The sequence below is a fragment of the Falco rusticolus genome, chromosome 10, assembly GCF_015220075.1.
Source record: "Falco rusticolus isolate bFalRus1 chromosome 10, bFalRus1.pri, whole genome shotgun sequence".
NCBI lineage: Eukaryota > Metazoa > Chordata > Aves > Falconiformes > Falconidae > Falco > Falco rusticolus.
The window spans coordinates 11503506-11526745 of record NC_051196.1 but is presented as its reverse complement, the minus strand read 5'-3'; the positions used below and the strand labels follow the sequence as shown (position 1 = coordinate 11526745).

At 41.4% G+C, this 23240-nt stretch overlaps 1 protein-coding gene across 3 annotated transcripts in view; it reads left to right on the top strand.

Annotated features, from left to right (window-relative positions):
* KIAA1549L (KIAA1549 like) overlaps positions 1 to 23240 on the top strand; it is a 137275-nt gene that overhangs the window by 77147 nt on the left and 36888 nt on the right. For all 3 annotated transcript variants that reach the window (XR_005106585.1, XM_037403159.1, XM_037403157.1), the window contains 4 exons: positions 999 to 1162; positions 7125 to 7315; positions 11140 to 11267; positions 22068 to 22246. Coding sequence is in view for 2 of the 3 variants with exons in the window: in XM_037403159.1 (XP_037259056.1) it covers positions 999 to 1162; positions 7125 to 7315; positions 11140 to 11267; positions 22068 to 22246 (662 nt within the window). In the remaining variant the exon portion in view is untranslated. The remainder of the gene's footprint in view (positions 1 to 998; positions 1163 to 7124; positions 7316 to 11139; positions 11268 to 22067; positions 22247 to 23240) is intronic.

Genomic DNA, 23240 nt, shown 5'->3' with positions numbered 1-23240 from the left:
CTCTGACGGCTAATAAGCTCAATGACATTTGGAAGCGCTAGTTCCCTAGGAAATGGGAAAGGCTGCTTTACGCTGGTATTCTCACAATAGCCTGTCCATGCCAGAAACCAGTGGTATGGGAAAATAAATAGACATAGCATGGTGAAGCCCACAGAATACTTCGCTGAAACAAAATTCAGCATCGTAAGGAGATTATCTGGTGTTTTTTCCAGAAAGAAATGAGATGAGATGAGAGAACCAGGGATGTGTCACAGGAGGATCTCTTATGTGTGTACAAGTTGAAGGTTTATGCTAATAGACTTTATTCTGGTAAAATGAAATCTAAAATGCTTTAGCATCATTGTGTTTCTGAAATGCACCCTTTTCCTGGTGCCATTACTAGTATATCTGCAAGTAGGTCTTTCCAATCACATTTCCCCTCCTTCAAAAATGATGGATTCATTTTGACCTTAGCTATGATAAAGTATTTCTAGAGCACAAGAGGAGCCTTTTCGTATTGCCCTGTTGGTATCGATAACAACTATTAGTGTGCTTATAACTTCACTGTTTTTATAAAAGCTCTGCCACTTTACTCTTGCTGAGCGCGTATGTCTTTGACACCGGGTATGCACTTCATGTGTACACTTTTGACACACGTGCTACCTTACTATAAGCTGGTTTAGTGTTTGAAAAATAATTAAGGATTTATTACTGGCATCCTTTTTTCTTTAGTCTGTAAATGAACCAGTGGAGTGATACCTAATATTGCATCTAACTGGGCCTGGGTGTTGATGGCTGCTTTTGCATGTAACTAAGAGAAGAGAGACCAGGGATTTTTGAATTGATCAGTGTTGCTGATTCATTTTTTTACTTAAGGAAGACAAGGCTATAGCTAGATTACTAACAAATCCTTTTATACTAATTATTATATAGAGGCAGTTGAAGGCTGTGTTGGAAACAATTTAAATCTTGCGTTTGCGCGGTGAGACTTAACCACCTTGGTTTGCAATTTTCTGTAGCTGTGGTGAAGAACCCCCCCAACAACCTGTGGATCATTGCAGCGGTGCTGGCTCCCATTGCTGTGGTTACAGTTATCATCATCATCATCACAGCGGTGCTCTGCAGGAAGAACAAGAACGACTTCAAACCGGACACCATGATGAACCTGCCTCAGAGAGCTAAAGTGAGTGACTGATCGATCACTAGATCCACCACGTCTGTTTGCTTTCTGAGGGTTTACCTGTTCCTCTGCGAGATGTAGTTGAGGGATTTGGAATTGAAATGGTTGTTACTCAGAAGTTGGATGTTTGCACTTGTCTTCCTTGATACCACCGGTCACAGCAATCGCCTGTCTGTTTTACTTGGGATGCGCCACCTTCTGCTGCAGCTCACCCCTGGCCGTGAAGGCAGCAGTGACGGAACAAGCGCTATGCAGGGATGTAAGGCGCTGAGCCCTTAGGGCTGAGTAGCCTTTGCTCAGGGCAGTTGCTTCCTTCAGAAAGTTGGGGAAATGGGATGTTATGCTTAAGCCGTGCCAGCAGCACGTCTCCCGTAGGACCTCATCCTCAGACCCATGGCCTGAGCTGCTCCTACCTGCTCAAGTGGCAACGGCTGAAGCTCTGGGCTCCGGCAGCAGTTCAGACCTGGTCCTAACCAGGAGTTCACCCAGCTGCTAATCCAGGAAAGATGTTCTTTGAATTTTTTCAGAAAGCTTTTCCCACTGCTATTTTATTTTCAGATGTCTTGAACTTCCTAATTTATTTGTGGGTATTGTTGGTTGGGTTCAAATGGTTATATTTTCCTTGAAGTTACGAACCCATATCAATTATAAGATGTTTTTTTCCCCAAATCAAATGCATTTCCAGTTTGACTTCCTAACAGAAAAATGTCACAGAATACTAATTTGCCTCTGCAGTGAAAAAAAGTTTGCCATCTCAATGCTACTAAATGGCTCTTAGAGCCACCTAAAGTGAGGGGTTTCTAGCCTACAGAGCCTGTGTGTAAGTCCACTGTTCCTTTGCCTTTTTAGCTGGCTTTGTTCTTCTTCATTGGCACGGGATTGAAATGATAGATTTTTTTCTTTGGTTTCTTAACGCTACAGACAGCAGGATTATTGTGATTTCAGCTCTGTTGCTTCTGCTGAAAAATGTAGATTGGAGGGAGAGCTGAAGGCAGGCATGATGCATATGACAGCTCTTTTCTCCTCATCTTAGGTTAGTTGCAGATGGGTGCAGCTGGTGCCAGCTGGACAAAGACATTTGTATCAAAAAGTATGTGAAAAAGACATTTCCATTTTGGTTCCAGTATGTTCATCTATTTTTTTGATGTTATCAAACTAGTGTTAAGAATAGATCTGCAAAAGTGAAATGAGCAATATCACAAACACAAACAAAAATTAATACCACTGCAGCGATATCATATAACGTCCCATTGAAACCTCTAAAATGCAAATCCTACTTTATTAGGGGCTGTTGCAAATACTACGTACCACTTGCTTCTTCTTAAATGTGATCTTAGTCCCAGTTAAAGTACAAAATGAGGCTAAAATAGTATGTTGTTTTGAGCTGACCATCGTTATGGGATGCTTTACAGCTAAAGAAAGTTGCTATTTAAAAACATCCACTGCTGGTTCAAGCTACAGCACAGAAAAAACTTAAATGTATTTTAATATTTGAATCCATAGTTGTCATTCTAAAAAGAAAAAGCTGAATTTTGACTTTTCCTGAGAAATCAGATTTAATCAGGCTATAAGATACATAGTCAGCTTAAAACCTGTTCAGTCAGGTTACATTTGCATCATCAGTCAATGTCATCAGGCCGGAGTTGGATCTGCAGAACAAAATAATTGCTGCTGAGCTCCCAGCATCCACACTATACTAATTTCAGGAGTTTTCCCTGCAGACTTGCTCACATTTGCAGTTGAAGTGTGGGAGGTCCGCTTCTAGAGTGCATTTCCCCTTTTTAGTATATTTTGAGACTCCATAAAAATTCATTTAATTCATTGTATGAAAAGTGATGCATTTAAAAGTGAAAGCTAAACTGCTTTCCGTTTAGTTTCACAATGATGGCTCTATCAAAAAGGTTCAGCCAGGTCTGATTAAGAGTATATGCTGGTATATAGACTGTGGAAAATAAATTCTTCAGTGGGATTGGGAATGGACTGGTTTACTGGTTTTGTCATTCCTGATTTCAGCATCTTTATGTAAAATAAAGCAAAGAGCTGTGTTTTGGAAAGATAATGAAATAAGGTCATTTGGAAAAGAACAGTTTTAGTTTTGTTTTTAATTTCAGCATGAGGGATATCAGGGATAGTGGTAATTACTTGAACTGTAATTGCTACATTTTATGCAGTGTGGCAATACAAACAGCTGACGAACACATCTCTATATCACATTTTAAATGAATATATTTTATTTCATGGCTAACAAAGTGCCTGAGACTGCTTGATTGATGCTGACTCTGTTCTCTAAGTGGAGTCACAGCAAAGCGATTTTTAGTTTAAGAAGCAGCTTTAATATTTTGTTTCTGTGCGTCTGAGACTTGCTGTTGAATCACTGGAGCAATTTGTGATTACCTTTTGAACACCTGGCAAACTGTGTAGAAAGGAAAAGAGAAGAACATAGGATACCCCCAGCCTTGGATTTCAGCTGATGTTGTTTTCAGTGGTGCCATCCTGTGTGTTCGGATGCCAAAAGTCCTGTACCAAGGGGACTGGCAGAGAGGAGCTGCCTGTTCATTGCTGCAGTCCTGTTGCTGCTGGGAGTAGCAGGAGGCTGCAGGTCCTCGCAGAGCAGAGCTGCCTGCCACGTCCCTCCGGAGGCTCCGTCCCGTGCCAGCGGGATAGGATGCACGAACGCAGCACGGAGGGGTAATGAAACGTTTAGCCTCAAATATCCTTCTGTAGCTGGGGGAGGTGATGTGACATAGCAGCAGGATTGCTGCCTGCGCCTGGTAATTAAGGAATGACTTGTTTTGTTGTAACAGGCTGAAGGCTACGTAACTGAAGTTTAAAAAATGACCTCTCGTACGCAGTGTAGTTCAGAATATCTTTCTTGGGAATTGTGTTGCTGTTCTGAATTACCTTAGCAGTCATGGACATCTGGACTGAGTTGCAGGGGAAAGGGACTGTTACTATTTTTTTCCATTGGCTCTCCAGTTGTAATATTAAAAGTAGGCTAAATTCAAATTGGTGAAATTCTGGTGGGAATTTATTTTAATGTTCTTCCAATGCTGTTTTTATTTTAAGCAACTGTTTTTTACCTTGGGGTTTTGGATAGATGTTCGCTTTTACCTCCCTTGCTTTCTAATTCACAGCATGCTTTTTTTAAAGGCTGTAATCTGATTTGTCACCTTTCCTTTCTTTTAGAGCATGAAAGAGCAAGCTTGCAGGTAAACAGAGATAAGATCTGCAGTCTAAGACCCGCAAGCAAAAGCAAATACTGCAGGCCATGAGAAAACAACCACTAACAATTTGATAAAGGGCATGGCAAAAAAAAAGATCAGATGGGAGAAACTGCCGATGTATACGTGTAGAGGGGAGGGACCAATCATCCTTTTTGCTTTTTGGTTTTTTTCCTTCTTATTTTATTTTTTTGCTTTTTTAAAATATCAATGTCTCTTTTTATGATCATTATAAGGAAAAAAGTCCTGGAAACAACCCCCTATATTCAATCTGCCCCTTGCCAGGCAACGTAATTTAATGGTCTCATCATTCATTTATTATTTCAAAAACAATATTGAAATCCCAGTCCTTAGGTCTTTCTCAGTATTTTGGCTGCATGGGACATCTATGCTTGCAGTGCTTCAGCAGTGCCTGATCATGATTTAGCCTTGCCAGTTCCCTTCAGGAGTGGTAAAACCATCTGCTCCTGTGGGCTTTTACAGAGCAGGGTTCCAAGATCAAATTTTATTTAACACAATATGTCTGCTGATGAGGATGGCTTTTTCAGCTCTTCCTTTAGTGCACTTTATTACTAGAGATGGTGGTAAGTAGAACTCAGATTAAAATAATCCTTCATTTTCTCCCTTTGGCAGATCCGAGCTGGGACTCTGCAGAGTTCTTTAGTAATTCTTATGTTCTGCTGCTTCTGGTTTGTTTTTGTTTGGTTTTGTTACTTATTAAAAAAAGAAAATTAAGATAGGAAGTATAAGTTGAAACTTCTACTCTTTCAAAGGCATGGAGGGAGAAATAACTGATTTAATCAGCTTTTCTCTTTTGTTACTTTTTTTTGCAGAATATCTGGGAGGGTCTTGACTAATACAGAGGATAAGGTCGCAAAGCATCCTTTTGGTTAAAAATATTACTCTCTAGGCTGTCGGGCAGCAGTTCATCCTAGCTGTCCTTTACTTAGCCTCTGCTTCCCCTGTCTTAATTCCCTTCTCTTCCTTCATTTCCTCCCTTTGTAGCTAATTTGGTGGCTGCTTTTGTGGTATCCTGCTTTCAGAGGAGGGCAAGCGGAAGGCTCTGTCAGGGGCGATATCATCATGACTTGCCATGGGGTGGTGATGGAAAATTGGCATTTCTCTGATATGTTGCAAGTCCCATCGTGGTAATGCGTGGAGACCTTTGCTCTCCCAAATCAGCATTAGCCCAGCTAGTGTCATCTTAATTCAATGAAGCTATTTCCAGAGTAGTGAAGTACAGGAGCACATTAGAAATCATCTGCCTCAGTTCAAACCGGAGATTGGAAATGCAATGCAGATCCCCATAAACAAAAAGCATGTTTTGTCTTGTTTTAAAAACCAGAAGACAGCTCCATTATTTTCAGACTGAGATCGCCTATGAAATGCATCTGTATTTATAGCTATAACCCAGATTTAGTAAGGGACAGAACAAGAGAAAATGTTTTTTTCAGAGCTCATCCTTTTTCTGTGCCATCAGCAAATTTTTTTATCCAGCTGATTTTTTTCTGGAACCAAAATATTCAATGACAACATGACAGGAACCTGAGAGAGGCTATTCAGTTATTAACTGTCTAATTCTATGTGTTTCCCAAAGTATGCTTGAGGGTTAAAATCACCGCTGCTCATCTTTGAAGTGTTTCATGTTGCTTTTTTAGCATTCTGGCAGTAGTCATTGTACTTCAGGAAGAGCATCTTCCCAGGTTCTGGTAAATTTATTCAATTTAGTGTAGCAAGAACATTTTTATGTATTATATTTTTTTCCAGAGGTGGTCAGGAATTTCTTTGAGTCATTTATTTTTCATATATTTTTTCTTTTTTTCTGATAGAAAATGGAGGTTGGTTTTGTGTGGTTTTTCGGTTGTTTTTTGTTTGTTTGTTTCTGTTTTTCCCCCCCTCTCCCTTTTTTTCTTTCTTTTTTTTTTTTTTTTAATTCCCCCAATAGAAAATGCAGTTGGGAAATTTCAGTTTGCTAAATTTTTTATATTTTTTCCTTAAGAGAACCTCGCTTTCCATGGCTGTGTTGCCCAGAAGGCGTATGTTGGTTCTGCTTTTTCCTTGCGGAGGCAGCAGGGAAACCCCGGCCGGGCTTGGGGGAAGGAGAGGCTGGGCACACGGGCTCGGCTGCCTGGCTGCAAGGCTTCTGCAAATGCCACTTCCCAGGAGAAACAAGTGAAGTCAGTAACAACCTTCCCAGTAGGCAACTTGCAAGCCAGGGGAAATATAATATCACTGATCAGAAAAAAATCCTTTCCTAGAAAACGTTGCCCATGAAACTTTGATGCGTACCTTTTACATGGTCTTGATTTGGAACAAGTTACTCCCGTTCTCTTAGGAAACACCTGATTTTTGTCAAAGTTTTCTATTTGCTGTATGGTCTTATTTTATTCCTGCCTAATTTTTTCTTCCATATGCTCATTCTTCCATTGTCTGTTAAAGGGATTTCTAGGAATGTTATGGTAGGATAAGAGAAGGTAGCCAAGATCAATTTTGTACTTACTGGTCATGTTTAAAATATGTGGAATGGAATTAAAATGTGTGGAATTCCACATATTTTAAACATGTGGAATTGGTTTGTTTGGCACTCATATGGCAATCTACATATTTTTACCTGTCACTTACGTAATTAAAGAAGTTAAGGGTAGTGGAAAATTTTATATCGAAGTGGAAATTATATATTAACATATGACACATGCTTGAAATGTCTTTTTTTTTTTTTTTTTTCCTCCTGTTTTTTTTTGCAGCCAGTACAAGGCTTTGACTATGCCAAGCAACACTTAGGTCAGCAGGGAGCTGAAGATGAGGTTTTACCTGTAACTCAGGAGACTGTTGTACTTCCACTTCCAGTTAGAGATGCTCCTGCCTCCCAGGAGAGAGAAATTACTCAGGATGGGAGCACCATCAAAACCGCCAAATCCAATGAAACGAGGAAAAGGTACGGTCTGGCATGTTTCCGCACAGGGGTGGAATAGGGTACATGCTGCTGGTTGCTTAGGAAGAAGCTGTAAGGTTTGGCACCCAGGCTCTGTGCGCGGCAGATGGTTCCTCCATGATGAATTCTTGGCATAACGCTGGTCTGTGCTGGATGGGTAAGATTACTGCAAAATACAAGATAAAGTGAAGTCTTCACAGATTGTAGGGGAGGTAAATGGGAAGTGGCTCTCACATGCGTGCTGGTGTTGTACAAGAGAAGAACCCAAATGAAATATGGGATCTGGAGCGCAAACACCAATCATGTCTGAAATGAACCCAAAGACAGGACCTTAGACACTGTAAGTTGCTGTAGCTCCACTGACAGACTCTGCCACTCCAGAGTTGGAACCAATGTCTTCATCAGCAGAAAGGCAAACCCTAAACATCCATTAAATTTTGGAAGTCCTTTAGATCCAAAGCATTTACAGCAGGACAAAACTTTTGAGAGTGTAAGAACAGACTACATAACATCCATGTCTGGGCTAAAGTGTCACAGGTTTGCAGTTGCATCGTAGTAAGTCTACAGGGTTGTGGGATCACAGATTCAAGGTCCCCAGGAAGCTACCTGCCTCTTTGTCTTCTCCCATGCAGGGTCAAATATACCCCTGCCTCAACTTTATCCCACTTTTTTTTAAAGTTTTCCAGTGGTGGGTTGATCACAGCCTCCTCAAGCAATCTGTTCTTCACTGCCTTTCCCGTTAGGAAGTTTTACCTCATGTCTACCCTAAACCATCATCAGAATAGCTGAAGGTCATGATTTCTCATCTTGGTCATCTCAGGCAAGGGAAGTAGATTATCCCTTTATCCTAGCTGCTGTGTGTGCTTCAAGTTCATTTTTCCTTGTCTCGCTCTCCTTGAAATTAATTTCAAGCAGAGGATCATCAACATTTTATTGTGGAAGAATGATACTGGAGGGAAGAGAGAAAAATAAAACTGTTAAGTAAGGAGCCTGAATAGGGGTAACAGCTGTCTAATTTGCTGACATTACATGGTCCTTGCCTCTTGAAGGGACTTTAACTTAGGAGTACCTGGCTAGTGCACAGAAATTCTATAGAAAATCAAGTCCTCATAGCTGAGTCACCTCATCTTGTACTTTGCACAATGATATTTGCCCCTCTGGAGTAATGGAAACGTTTGGAAACCTTGGCACAATATTGCTGTATGCCGTGACAGGGATGCGCTGGAGCCATCTGCAGCGGTGAGAGGTGCTGCTCTGGAAGGAGCAGGGCTGGAGGACTTGGTGCTGCTGCTTGTCGTGGCAGGTAGACCTCCCCGTTGGTCATAAGCTGAGGTTTTCCCTACAGAAAAGTGGGAACAGAAGGATCCTGAGCTGGCGTCTGGTTTGGCATACTTTGCTGGTTGTACAGTAAATCACTTGGAATATGGAGAAAGTTGTCTGCGGGGCGTGCCAACAGAGGAGTAAGCCAGCTGAGAACTCCCCCGGTTCCTGGCTTCACTGGGTTTGGTGTAAACTTATTCTGCCCTTAAATGTCAGCACCTTGTGGTTGACACCGTAAATCGCTTGACCCACAAGAGTCAGGTTGTATAGTCTGTGTGCACCAAACGGCACTCATCCCTTTGGGAGTCTCCCGTCCTCTGATGAACAGAGAAATGGAAGATGGCCATGACACCGGCTGGGGCTGCTGGTGCTGGTGAAGTTTTGCAGGATTTCTTCTTTAAAATATTTTGAAGCCTTTCCAAAGCCATGTGTAAATACATGCACAAAACGTAAACAAGCCTTACTAATTAATCCTCTAACAAAAGCGATTAAGCACTTCACTATCCATTGAATGAGTGCAGAAATCCCCCTCTGCTTAATCTGCGCAATTTTAAACAAACATCGATAAGCGAACTTGATCCAGGAATTCACAGGGAAGTTGTTCTCATTATAAAATGTGTTGAACCTTGGTGCCTTTCTAAGCAAATAACTCAGAGGTAGTGTTGCCTCCTTCAGGGTGATTACTTGAGCGAGTGAGAACATGCGGAATGGTAGCCTTTTTTCATTCCCAGGAACTGTGTCTGGGGATGGAGTTTAATGGTTTCTGAAGATGAAGAAATATTTCTTGACCTTTACATATTTGCTTTTTCATCCAGGATACTTTGCAGCCTGGAAAGGTCAATTTAAATCAGACTGCCATGAAGTGGCTGATAACTGCTCAGAATATCTTCTCTGATATTACCACTGAAGGCAACTTCACAGTTAATAATCTGATGGCCACTTAAAAAAGAATGAATATTTTGATTAGTGGTAGCAGAAATCATAGCGCAAGCTACCTGTGGTCACTTCTTTTCTGTGTTGGCAACTGCAGCAGAGTTTCTGCAGGTGCTGGTCTGTCCCTGGATGATTTTTTTTAGTAGGCTGGGCTTAGTCATTAGCAGTGACAGATGGGTTTATAGGGGAGAAACACTGCTTTTCGAGAATATTTATTCTCAGTTGAATTTCAGAAGAAAATCTTCAGGCTGGGATGAGCTAGCTGGGTTCATGCTGAGTTTTTCTAAAGCCCTGTAGCTGGAAAGAGCCTGTCTGAAATTATATATATTTCCACCTAGGCTGTCTTCAAAAGAGAGTCCCTGAGAATTACTTCTCTGTCCTTTCCTGTTCTGACCACAGTAAATGGCCTCCACTTACACCAGACAGGGCAGTCAGAACTGGAGGTAAAAGAATGTTTCAGGCTGGCAGTATAGTACTGGCAATAATTTACAGGATGGTTTTTACAGTTGTTTTGCTTTAGTACCATTTTCTGGATATACAGCCACTGTGACATTTTTTTTTTTTTGCTCGGTAAATGGAAGTCCTTGTGACTGAGTCCATATTTTTCACCAGTGCGACCTCTTTACATTATCCTGCCATTGGCCGTGACAATTCAGCACAGACTATGGATAGGTGCTGAGTAACTATACGGGTCCTGTAGGTCATTTTCATGCCTGTTGTGGCAACTTTCACATGTAGAAACAACCTGACATCATGCCTGGATGTGGAGCAGCACCAAATATAACGTTTTTTACTTTGGCCTGCTTTTCCCAGCTTGTGCATTAGGAGTGATTTGCCCATCCCAAAAAGAAGAGGACTGGTGCTGGGACCTTGCTCCCAGTGCAACCCGGAGTTACGCTGCTCAGTCTGTCCTTGCTCCTGGTTGGGGCTGAGCGCCCGCAGCGGTTCTACTCTGCCCTCCCTCCTCCCCCTGTGCGGGGACCAGTTTCAGGGCAAGGATATGCAGTGGCTCAGTAAAACAAGCATTTTCTTAGGGGATTCAGCAAATAACAGTGCTGGTCAACCTGGATTATGTGCAAAAAGAAAAAAAAGGAGAATTTTCTTATTGCATTGTGTGTGCGTAGGTGTAAAGCGAGTTACAATGCAAAAAAAAATTTTGCATTGTGGCTGCCAAAACAGCGGAGCCTAAGTGCAGGCTAAATAATAAAGGAATTACTTTAGCCATATATACAAAAACAAAGGTCTGCTTATTTTAACTGTATACATGACACTGAATTGGTAACAGGATTTTTTGTCCTCTGCAGTGCTGCTTCTGTCATTGTGGGGGTTGTGCATGAGGAGCAGTTGCATTCGGTGCCCATCAACCCTGAACTAATTGAGAAGTCCTGTTTTCTCCTACTGTCGCCCTGTGCCTGCCTTTACTATGTTGCTGTGTGCAGTTTATATTCTGTCTTCTTTTGGTACAAAATCAGACTTGAAAACTCAGTGATGCAAACTGTGTGAACGAAATAACCTTGAAATGAGGTTTATAAGGAAGAACTCACATCCTCCCTTGTTGCTATGGTTACTTTCAGCCGGTCCCCGAGTCAGAATGGCTCCATCATCAGCAACGGGTCGGGAAAGCCCAGCTCCAGCCGGAGCTCCCTCCAGAAAGTAATGGCACCACAAAAAGTGACAAAAGATGAAGGAAGGAAAAGAAACGGTGAGAAGTCTTTTTTGAAAGATGCTTGCAGTCGCCCCTGTGGCTGTGCCCACACAGGGCACTGGCTGTATTGAAACCATCTTCCTATACCTTCAGCAGTACTTAGGCATTTTCTGTTTGTAGCTAGTTTATTGTTTTGTGGGTTTTTTTCTTCTTTTTTTTCTTTCCTTTTTTTTTTTTCCTGCTATAACTGTTTCTCAGTCTCATGTGGTACGGTATGCTGTTTGCTCTTTGTGTGGGCCTTTGCAAGTTTTCTTTATTTTTTTCTTTTTTTCTTTTTTTTTTTAAACACCAGTAAACTAATGAAGACATGATGCTGCTCAGTAGGTGGACGGGGTTTACAGCTTTTTTTCTGTATAGAGCCCTAAGATATTAATTTGCATTACTGCTGTTGCTAAGCTGGCCCAGATCTGATGAAGATGAATTAATTAGGTAAAAACTGATTTGAGAAAGCATGAGGCATCCAGAGCCTCAACTTTCTATCTCTTATCATCCTTGTCATACTTTTTGTTATTAACACTGTCGGCTTTTCCTGCTGCGCCTAGGATGTTACGTTGGTTGTCTCTTTACCACCTTGGTTGATGGTGGTGACCTTGTGACTTGAGATGTATCAGGAACACCTGATGAGAGTAGAATTCAATCTGCTTGCTTCTTTGCCTTTCTTTTGTCTGTTTCTCTGATTATTTCTCCTGAGTTATAGCTTTGCTTCTATAGCTGTGTTTTCCATATGAATAGAGAACACTGTGGCTGAACCAATTGATCGCTTCCCTCTAAAGGGAGGGAATTAAACTGGATGTGGTCTCATCAGATTCTGTCATGAATACAAGTCCATAATTCTGCTTTGTTAAAAATGTAAGTGTGGATGGAAGGACTTGGGTAAAGAGAAAAATCTTAGTATAGATCTCCTTTCTCCAGTAAATCACCCGAGTAACCTCTGTGGAGCATTCTGATGGCAACCCTGGCATCGCATCATATAATCTCTTGATGATTGTTATGACTAATTCTAGTCATACACCAAGGCTTTGCTGCTTTAAGAGGAATACAGTGCAATATAGACACACATACAAAGCACCAGAGATGGTCTGTACGGCAAAATCATGTGGTGTTTTTTAAGCATCCTCTGTTCTTTCCATCCATGTACCGTAGAGCGTGGCATCTTGTGGGGACCATAGAATTGATACAACTGCAGTACTCTGTTTTTAAATAGCTTCACTTTATGCACATCTGCAAATTCACACACAGTTGTTGTTAATTTTCTTTTGTTATGTGTTTGTCACCAGTACTGTTTTCTTCTGACAGACCTGTCACTTTACTGATTGCTCCAGACCTTAATAAGTATTCTGACTGGTCTTTCTCAGAGGCCTTTTTTTTTTTTTTTTTTTTTTTTTTTTTTAAATAGACAGCAAAACAGTGTTTCATGGTTCTAACTTTCAAGGATTATAATTATTTTTTCACTGTTTCAAATTTAGCTTGTTTTATGAGATAACAGCACTTATGGTTTCCAAAATTAAAAGCTGTAATTCATGCTGGTTTTCTTTTTTCCTTCCCTACCCAGGAAAGCCAATATTCAAAAACAATGTCAGGTGATGTTTACATATGTAGGCAAAATAATTTAGTGAGCTTTTTGTTTGTTTGTTTCTGTTAGATTTAAAATCTTCAAAGAAAATTGGTAAGAACTTCCAGTTCCTTTGTTAAAGGTTTGACTGACACCTAACATCCTTTCTTCTGATCTGGGCTGCAGTGTGTTTCTAGAACACACATGTGCTACTTAAACCTTTCAATGTAGTATAAGAGCATACTGATCCTTTATTTTAAATATTAATTTCAAGATGATTTTAGCTTCAACTTTATTTGATAACAATAACTATGCACTTTTCAAATTATGTTGGAAAGCTTATAACTTCTTTATTTATGTCTGTCTTTCACCATCTCTCTTCTGTCTTCTGAAAAAAGCCTGAATAATGATGTTACTTCATATGGTCAAAGTGCTTCTTGTTCGAAGCAGCTGAATGATTTGTAGTTGTAGCACCACAGGCAAAATATCTTTAGTATATACTCCATTCGTACGGTGGATTCTTGTCATTTGTTCCTACTGTGTGCTGGCATCAAGAGCTTGAGCTCCCATGGCAGAAAGGAAAAGCAGTGTTTGTCCATTTAAAAAGTAGTAGTCGAGCATACATAGAAAATACAAAATAAAAAAGAAAAGCTGTTTCTGTCTCACTATTCTGGCTTTGAAGGAACCTGTGCATGAAACTCCTTACCTGCGGAGCCCTCCTGGAAGAGCCTTCAACTCCTTCTGAAGGAACTGCCTTTACTTGACTGCCATGGCCCTAAAGGATCATCTGGCAGTTTCCAGGCACAGATATGAAAGGGAATAAATACATTGTTCCCTGGTAAAGAGATGGGGACATCTTAGCTGTAGGCGCATCTTTTAAGATCTGTTGAGGAGAATTTGCATATACGATCCTTTCGGAACAGCTACTGAGAAGAAAGATATGATCGTGGGAGATGAAATAGCCTCCCTATTACCAGAATTACAGAGCTGTCCCCACATTTATTCTTATACACATGTGCAGATGTGTTTTTGACTTTTGAGTTTTGCAATCCCAAATGCCTATTGAAATTGAAATAAAAAAAATCTAATCAAGGCACACATTACTTTTCATCACGGAGCTTACGCTTTGTTCCCCAGTGCTATGATTACAAACACTACTGTGATCACTGATATTTTGTTCTTTTCAAAGGGTTTTGCCTTTATCCAGTGTGATTAGCATCAGTAGAATGTTGGCTGGTTTTCATTCCAGTTTAAGAAAGAAGCTGCTTCTCCTGGTTGTTTGCCTGAACCTCCTCCAGCTCCCCCAGCCTGGTTGTAGGCTGACACATCTCATGCGCATGACGGCAAAAGCAGCCACATATTTTCTTCTCTGAAAATCAGCATCTTAAAACTGGAATGAATCCCTTGATGGTCACATGTTTGATTTGGGGACTCCAAGTTAGAATGGCTCATTAGTTGCCATAGTTACAGACCAATTTTAGATTCTATTTCTTGCTGACATTTAGTTGCACGGAAAATGACAGCACTGGATGTTACCTCAGTACGTAAACTCTATATGGCTTGTATCAAAATTGACTCCAAATGGAGTGTGTCAGGGCTGCGAATGAACAATGTGCAACCAGCATGGACTGACAGGCTTGGCTTGAGGACCTGATCTTTTGGAGGATCAGGAGAAGTCTTCAGCTGAGCCTTATTTCTATAGAAAACACCAATAAAATACCTACTTATCTTACCAATCTTTATCGTTCTTTAACATAATTATGTTTTTTCCTTTTATTTTCTAACAGAAAACACTTGTTAGTATTTTAATAGAAAATTTCTTTCTAAAAGTTGATGAGTTCTGCTTTCGTTTACTTTAGGCACCTGAAAAAAAAACCACAAAAAAACCCAACCTTTTTTTAAACGTGCCCAACTGCACCTGTTTATAGAGGACTGTGAGATGGATGAATCAGCCAGCAGAGGTAGTAGCAATTTCCGAGATGGGTTTGTAAGAGAGTGAGGAAGAGAACGACAGGATATTAGCACTTCCACCTGCTGTTCTATCAGGCCAAGCATCATTTGGGGAGAAGAAAATGGCTGAATGCACTCGTACTTAAAGAACTTTAGCAGCCTACAGTAAAAGCTTTCCTTTCACCAGCTCCTCCGAAATGAAGCCAGTGAAAGTTATGTGGGTTGGTTTTTCCACCTTTAAGTGCTTGCTCTTGCAGCCTTCTCGTTAGCATGTTTGGGAGGGTGTGATTACTTGTTTGTTTTAAGAAAGACAAGAGCTTTAGTTTGCCAGCAGTTCTTAATGAAGCATGTGACTCATTGTCCTTTGGGCTGAGAACTTGAATAGTTGAGCCCAGGCTTGCACTTGAACCTGATCATCACAAAAGAACACGCAGCACAGGTGGAGATGCACAAGCATCTTTCTCAAAGAGTCAAACTTCCTTTTCTCCTTCTAGGAATCCCAACTGGAACACTACTTCTCATCTTCCAAGCATTTGGACATTGTCTTTAAAAATAGGTGTAACTTTTTAGAAGTCCTTCAGTGAAGGGCCTCACTCCTTTTCAAAATATCCATCTTTAAGACTCTAGTTATCTCTGTCCAGGCAAAAGCTGTCATATAAATTTTTAATTCTCTTTTCCTTCTATTTTTTTTGTAGGGATATCTGAAAGTCAGGTGCCTGCAGGAAAAAGTACTGGGGAGGAAAACTTGGCTGTATTATTGGCTTAGCTAAAATCAAAGGGATTTTTGGATGTAACTCAGCCCAACTATGACACGCTGCTGCCTTTATTCTACAGAAGTGCAGACCACCGGTTTTCACAGGCTGATGTGGCAGCCTAGCATCAGAGCCAGCTTTTCTGAATTTCTGAGCAGTTGTCGTAGAGACTCAAATTAAACTGAATATGGCAACAGCAACTGAATCCAGTAGCAGCGATGCAGCAGTCTGCTTTGACAGTTAGCTAGAGGATCTGGTGTAACTGAGCAAACATCCTGCACCTGCTTTTTCTGTGCTGGGTGGGGTGAAACTCAAGTTAGGCTGGGAAGGGGCTTCATCTTGCCAAAGTTTGGTCCTTTAAAATTGGCTTCCTAATCTAACCTAACCGGGTAGGCTCTCTAGTGACTTCAGAGGGTCACAGCTCACTGGGACAGTCCTCTCTGCTCTGGAGGTACGTGCCTGTCTCTTTCCAGTAAGGAAGGAGCCCAGACAACTGCGTTGGAGCACATGTGCACATCTGCAGCGAGATGATTACCTTTCATGATGCCTGTGTCTGAAAGGCTGAGAAATCAGAGTGCTAGGAAGAGTTCACGGTGTAGGGAGAGGACTCTGTTCTTTTCAATATTCATTGCCTCATCCTGAAGTATTAGCTTCATTTGCCCCAGAAGGTGTTAGTGGGGATCTTGATCTAACTCTTTACCCCCTCACAGTAAACTCTTAGGCTTTTCTGGGGTAATTTCCTGACATGTAACCATGAGGGGATTATAAAGAAGAATGAACAAAATCCACTTGTTCAGCTGAAATCAGACTTATTGGCACCAGCCAATATTCAATTCTTTCTGAGCCTCCCAGATGCTTTACATGTTGATTCTTTTTTTTTTTCTCTCCAAAGATTTCAGCTTGTGCAACATAGCCTAATGTTTTCACACACTGCTTCCATTTCTTCCACTGTCTTGTGTGTGTGTTTTAAATATAGAGAGTACAGTGACCCTGTTAGCATCCTGCTGGTGACTGTTCTTTCAGCTGTAGCCACTGCCATTTCTTGCTGTTTTCGCCACTTGGTTTTGGTTTGCAAGAGGCAGCCGGGTGTTGTAACCTATTCTGTGAACTTCTGAGCTGCTTCACGCTCCTACAACAGCAAAAGATGCCGGTGCTCCACTGCCTCTTTCCCCAGAGAGAGAGAGAGAGAGAGAGGGAGAACAGCAGCAGCTCCAAGCTGTTCATGCCACGTGAGTGGGGCCACCCAGGTGCTGTATTCACAGGCATGGTAGGACTTGCATAAAGTCAGTGGAAAATACTTGGTTTGGCCTCTCTTAAGTCAGCATGGCTAACGCAGCTTGCTTCCCCTCCACGCCCACCCCCCTCCGAGCCCACCCCCCTCCAAGCCAGTCTTTTATTGCTTTTCTCATGGCAAGAAAACACCTTATTCTCTGTTGCTAAGGTGGCCGTTGCAGCAGATCTCTGAAGCAGCCAGGATCTGCAGGTGGTTGTGCAATTAAGTATTTCTTAATTCACATCTGCCTTTCCCTCCGGATGAGCTTTACTCTGCCACTAATTGAGTCTGACAAGTTTTCATCCAAGCAACGATGCAAAGAGCGTGTAGATGTTCATGCCATCAGATCCAGTGGCAGTCTGGATGGTTGTGACTTTTCACTAACGTCAGCATTGAAGATGACATATGTACAATTTCTGCAAAGCTTTTTAAAACTCATAGAGTTTTATTAAAGAAGTGGCTTTTGTTGAAGGTTCTCATGCCTTCCCTATCTTCTTTGTGTAGTTGTCATCCTTGTCAGGTAAATAATTTTTTTAAATTATTGAACATGCCTAGGATGGTATTACAGAAGTGCCAGCCGAGAAAAGGGGGCTGTGATGGAGTCTCTACAAACATTATGAAATACACAGGCTCCTTTTGAAAGACCTTGGTATTTGAATTGATGAGGCAGGTGTGGTTGGAGGAGAAGACATAACCACAGAGAGAGATATCCTTGCTTCTGCTTATAAGGACTTACATATATAAAAATAATCTATATAAATATCTAAAAATAGCCTTATATAAAAAAATCTATATAAAATTTCACTATAAAAAGTGAACGAAACAAGCAACTAATAGACGAGTAGACACCCCATGTATAAGGTTGTATAAAACCCCTGCATATATATGCATAAATACCAGTTTAGAGATCTCAAGCAACCTGCTCTGGTAGCTCCTATATTGGGCTCTCAGGCACACCCAGGACTGCAACAGCTCAGATGCATGGCCTGGCATTGTGTATGAGAAAATAACATCCAGGAGGAGGTGTGAGCAGCTGTCTGCTTCTCTGAAGGTATAATACTTGTGCTATTCATGAATTTAAAAATTAAATTGCGCTGTCTCACAGCTGGGTGTAGTTTGGAAAGGGTGTGTGTGCGCGCACAAGTATGTTCTCTGTTACACTGCAGTTCTTACAGAGAGGTATTTCAGTCTTGAATAGGTTCAGATACTGATGTTGGGAAACTTGTATTTTTTTTTTTAGGCTCATAAACTCCTTCAGGAGCATGCGCTTCGTTAGTGATGTAAGAGCTCTTGTTCACACCTTCCTGGAGATAATCAGCTAACAAAGGGAGTGATTTAGATTACGTAAAAAATTTCTGATTTTTTTTCTATATAGAAACATTTTCTCTAAAATGAAAATTATTTCCTAATTATTAATTCACATTCAGGAGCTAGGATTTCTGTTTGAAATACTGATAGGCAGGCTCTTTCCTAAGGAGATCATCCTTTAGATCTGTGGTATAGTTTGCTCTTTGTCAAACTATAGGTATATACTATAGGTATGGTTACAATGTTTGCATTCCCTTCATACAGAATAAATCTGAAAATTTGTATTGTTCCCTTGAATGACCTGAGAAAAGGCAGAGCACGTCTACCTGTGTTTCTCAGGTTTTGGCTTTGTTTTTCTCCATTGATATCGTTCTTTTTCTGAGGACTTCCAGAATAGACCAAATGGTTGCCTCTGTGTGGGACAGCACGTATCTTTCCTTCAAGTATTTTGCTGTAAGGTTACCTGATCCACAGGTACTTTAAATTTCCTTATTCTGTGTTTACAGATAAGTATTTCAGCTGTTTTTTTCCCCTCTTCCAACACTTTTTGACTGGGCACAGGGGAGGAGAGACAAGGTGGAGGGAAAGAGAGAGAAGTCGTCTTGTGTGTGCTTTGTAGTGAAACCTTAGGCTGACAAAAGTAGAACTTCTATTTTTTTGAATATAAATTATTAACTAGATAATAATAGAATATTCCACCAGTGGCATGAGTGGGCAGCACCACCTGCTGGCATCGCCGGCTGGAAATAGAGCAGAGCTGCACAGAACTGGGAGGCTAGCATCCCTGAAGCAGCTGCAGTCCTGCAAATCTTGTATGCTAACAGCTGCAGTGATGTGGAGATAAAGCTTCAGCGCTGGTCCTGCTCTTGAAAAACCCAGTGCCACGCTGATCTTCAGTGCAATTGGCACTCAACCTGAATAAATGATTGCTTTGGATAGATCTTCATGTACTTCAGTCACAGGAAGATTAGGAAGAGTAATTCAATCTCAATGGATCATGTGTCATGTGGCATAAGATATCTTGCACAAGACATTTCAGAGATGGAAAATCACTGTTAAGGAGGTGATTAAGTTGGGGGTTTGCCCATTTCTGCTGCTGATCTTCTAAGTCTCACCATGTGTGCACGCAGACAGTGCAAGCAAGACTAGAACAAGGAATCCATAGTAGCGTTGGTATGCATCTGCTTAAAAACACAGATTAAAAGCATTGCTTTAAATCTGTGCTCCTACTTCTATTAAGCAAGTGTCTTATTGTGAGTGACTATAAAGAATATCAGGGCGATTTTCTGAAGTTTCCTGCACCCATCAGTCGCTCACCCAGCTGAGGTGTTCAGATGGCGAACTGGCCCAGGGCAGGGTGACACACCAGAAACAAACCCTTCAGGACTCCCAATTTTCTCTCAGCTCCCTTTGATTTGTTTTTTAAAGTTTAGAGGTAGCTATGGTTCAAATGTGTTATAAGTGCTTGCTGTAAAATCTCTCGGAAAGAGATGGGTGGGAACAAATACTAAAATTCCCATAGTACTTGCTCATGGTTCACTGCCAACACAAACTATAGTAGTGTGCCAGTAACTGCAGATCGCAGACTATCCACCGCTCATTGGTGAAAAAAGGGCAATGGAAAAAACCCCTACTTTTATATTATAAATGCCAGTTAATGGACACATGTGAAGCTAAGATGGAATAGACTTCCAATTTTTAATCCCATTTAGCTAATATTTCCATGCTGATAGCACTGCAGCGGATGCAGATGTGCTCACCGATGAGCAGACGCCGAGGGTGCTCTTTGGTGTTAGCACACCACATCAGAAGTAGCTGTCACCTGTGATTCCTGATTCTCTTTGACCTTAATTTTTCTTTGAACCAGAGGAATTCGGTTTAATTAAAGAAAACTCTCCGTTTCAGTTCCTGAAATGAGGCCTGGGCAGACCCAGGTGTCTCTGGCTGGTGGTGCTGCCTGTGGGTGCCTTCGGATCGCTGCTGTGGTCTCAGCAGGCACAGTCTTTCTGGAACACTGGGGTGGGAATGGAGCTGCACCTCTTGGTGCATTCTGCTTCGAGTAGGGTATGCAGAGGATGTTTGGAAAGAATCATGTTTTGCAAGTCGATGCTTAGCCAGAGTTTTTGGGCACACTTGGCTCAGGCAAGTGCTGAGACAGGCGGCCAAGGTGAAGGGATTCCACAACTTCTTGGAACTTTCTGGTACCTGGAGCACTGGTGAGATACTATCCAGGCTCACCTGAGCCGTAATCATTGTGAGAGACCATCTTTGGTGAAAAATACAACTCAGACAAACTTTTTTTCTCTTGGACATAGTTGTGTTGCAATGGAGGTACCTTGTAAGGGCAGTGTGGAATTTTCAGCAGTGAATTACAGACAGGAGCCACCTTCCAGAACTGCATCTGGTGACTTACGTGAGAACTGAACCCATTCAAAATGTCCCCAGGGCAGAAGGTCCATGCTTCGCTTTTATACTCATTGCAATGTAAATGCCTTGCTGTTCAAGGGCAGTCTGTGACAGGCAAGGATCTCTTCATTCATCTGATTTGGCTGGTGTCCTGGTCGTCGGTGGGACTTTGTTTCAGGGAGCCAGGCTTGTGATGCACTCGCTCTGGTGAGCTTACCGAGTCAGTGTTTGAACAACCCCAGGAGCGATCAGGGGGTTTTAGACCCACTAAAGACTCTATCGCATTTGGACAGTTCTGTGGAGCCAAAGGGACAGTATTTAATGACAGTGATTTAACCCAAGTCAAAAGCTCAGGCAGTGTCAACTCCAGCCCACACTAAGTACAAACCAAAAGATAATGAGCTTACTCAGTGGGTTCATATTTTATGTTACCACTGTCAAATATTTTCTTGCCGAAATCATTGGCTAAACTGTTCAATATATACAAGTCCATTGTAATTTGTGCCATGATTAAATATTAAATCAGTGTTTATTTTCAGAGGAAATAAATTTAGAGCAGACCTCTTTGTTCTTCAGCAAAGGATCTCTGCTCCTGTCAGTTAGGAGATGGAGCAAACATTCTTCCCTTTAATAACATAATTATTCAAAAATGTTTGCAAGGATCTCTTTGTAGAATTTGTGCTCACACTTTAGAGTCACTCTTTTATTCCAAAATGAGGTTAAAGGGTTTAAGATTCAACAGCTGGCAAGGTGATGCAGGTTTGCAAACAACATGGGGAGGAGAAAGGGCCTAACTGCGTTGAAAGAGCTGCCCATTTATGTAGAAATCTAAAACTAAAATATATCACCATGCCATTTAATTTTAAGGATTTTTCAGCATTTTTTTCAGAATTTTTCTCCTGCCTTTTAAGAAATGGTAGCAGTTTAACTTTACAGCCACCTGCAGTCCTGCTTAGGAAAGCAAAATAAATCCCCCAAAACCACCAACATAAACTTGGACACCATCAGTTTTTTATGTATGTTTTTAACATACAACAGTAATGCTTTCATTATAACGGATGGCATTTTTAACATTAATAACCTCTGCTAAAATCAGTAGGTTTGTTTTTCAAATTTTGAGAATGCCCATGCTCTTGCAGTATAAAACACAAAAAAAGCTGCACTCTTGGGTTAGTTCAGGTATGACTGCTGATGCCTTGGCATGTGTGTGTTTCCATGTCAAACCTAGCAAAAAAGATGTACTTTGGCTGTCATTGTCATTTTCATACAATTTTCTGCATCATTCTTTTTCTCCTTTTTTTCCACCTTATTGGCACAGGTTGGAAATCCACCTTTTTTGGGGTTGTGCCAGATAATCCTTGGAATACATAATGTTGTCTATAATCTAATGGGATCTTTTTCCAGTGTAAAGGTCTCCCAGGTCTGCTCCTTGGGTGTACTGAGCACATTATTAATCTAATGTTCACTAATGTTAATCTATACGCTTGCTGTATTTCACCTTGACCATGCAGTAAAATATCTGCATCTTTGTGCTGAGTAAGTTTGATGTGCTTTAGTGCCCGTAAGCGATGAAGAGGAAGGAGGCATTCTCTTTGATAATATTGCCAAATCTGCCATTGACCCCTTCGACACCTCTTCGGGATCCGTACAGCTGATAGCTATCAAACCCGTGGCACTACCTGCTGTTCATGCTGCATCAGATCGGAGCCAGGAATCTGCCATCGTTAATGGAGAGGTAAGGACTGTCTGCTAACGCCTCTAGCTGTTTCCTTGGCTACATCCACAGGTGGAACACTCTTAAGCCTGTTAGAGTTGAGGACTGGTAGAAGCTTTTTTTCTGTATTCCTACCTTCCCGATATCCTTCTATTATATTTATTTTAATAAAACGAGTAACGAAGGCAGAGAGTGGAATAAAATCCTTGTCTGCATGAATTCTGTCTCTGAGCCACATAAATGTATATAGATCATCTGGGTGCCAATCTGATCTTTGTATACTGAGGAATAAATCTCATTCGGAGCAGGAAGGGGTGCAGTAGGACCATGGCTTTGCACAGCCTGCACGCAGAGGCTGCAGTTATTTCCTGGGAACAAGGTGGGCACGGCACAAGCATCTGATCCAGGTGCTGGTCAAAGCCCACGCAGTAGTGTACCTGCATGATTATTCATGTTTTGATGTAGATTTAATCAAGACCGCTACATTTACAAAGGACTGAGGCTTTTATATACTTGTTAAACATGATGGGGACAAGCCGGGGAGGTGTCTTGTTTGCAAACTCACACTGCAACAGTCATTTAAAGATCAGCCAGAATCTCTCTGATGCTGTTTAAGAGCCACGGGGAGGGCTGCTGCTAGGGACATGGTAAAACACAATGTCTTCAGGCTTCCAGTGTGGGCCTGGATTAGAGCAATCTGTCGTGCTCCATTTAGTGCTTGCATTTTAAGCCCTGATGTGCCACGTAGTTTCCAGACTCGGAGGAATGCTTATTTAGGTTTCAGCATCCATTTTCTGTAAGCCAACGGAATGGCACTCCTGGTGCTGTGTGCTGTCTTGTATGTACGTTTCTTGAAATTTGTGAGAAGACTGTAAAGTTTGTCTCCAGAAGCACAAAGCCCAAGTAAGTTGCTCATTTCCATGTAACTGACAACCTGGAGCAGGAGAGAAAGCTGACCGGTACCAAGTCAGACCAAACACCCTTTTATTTAAGGATTCAGTCTCTGACAGGGGCT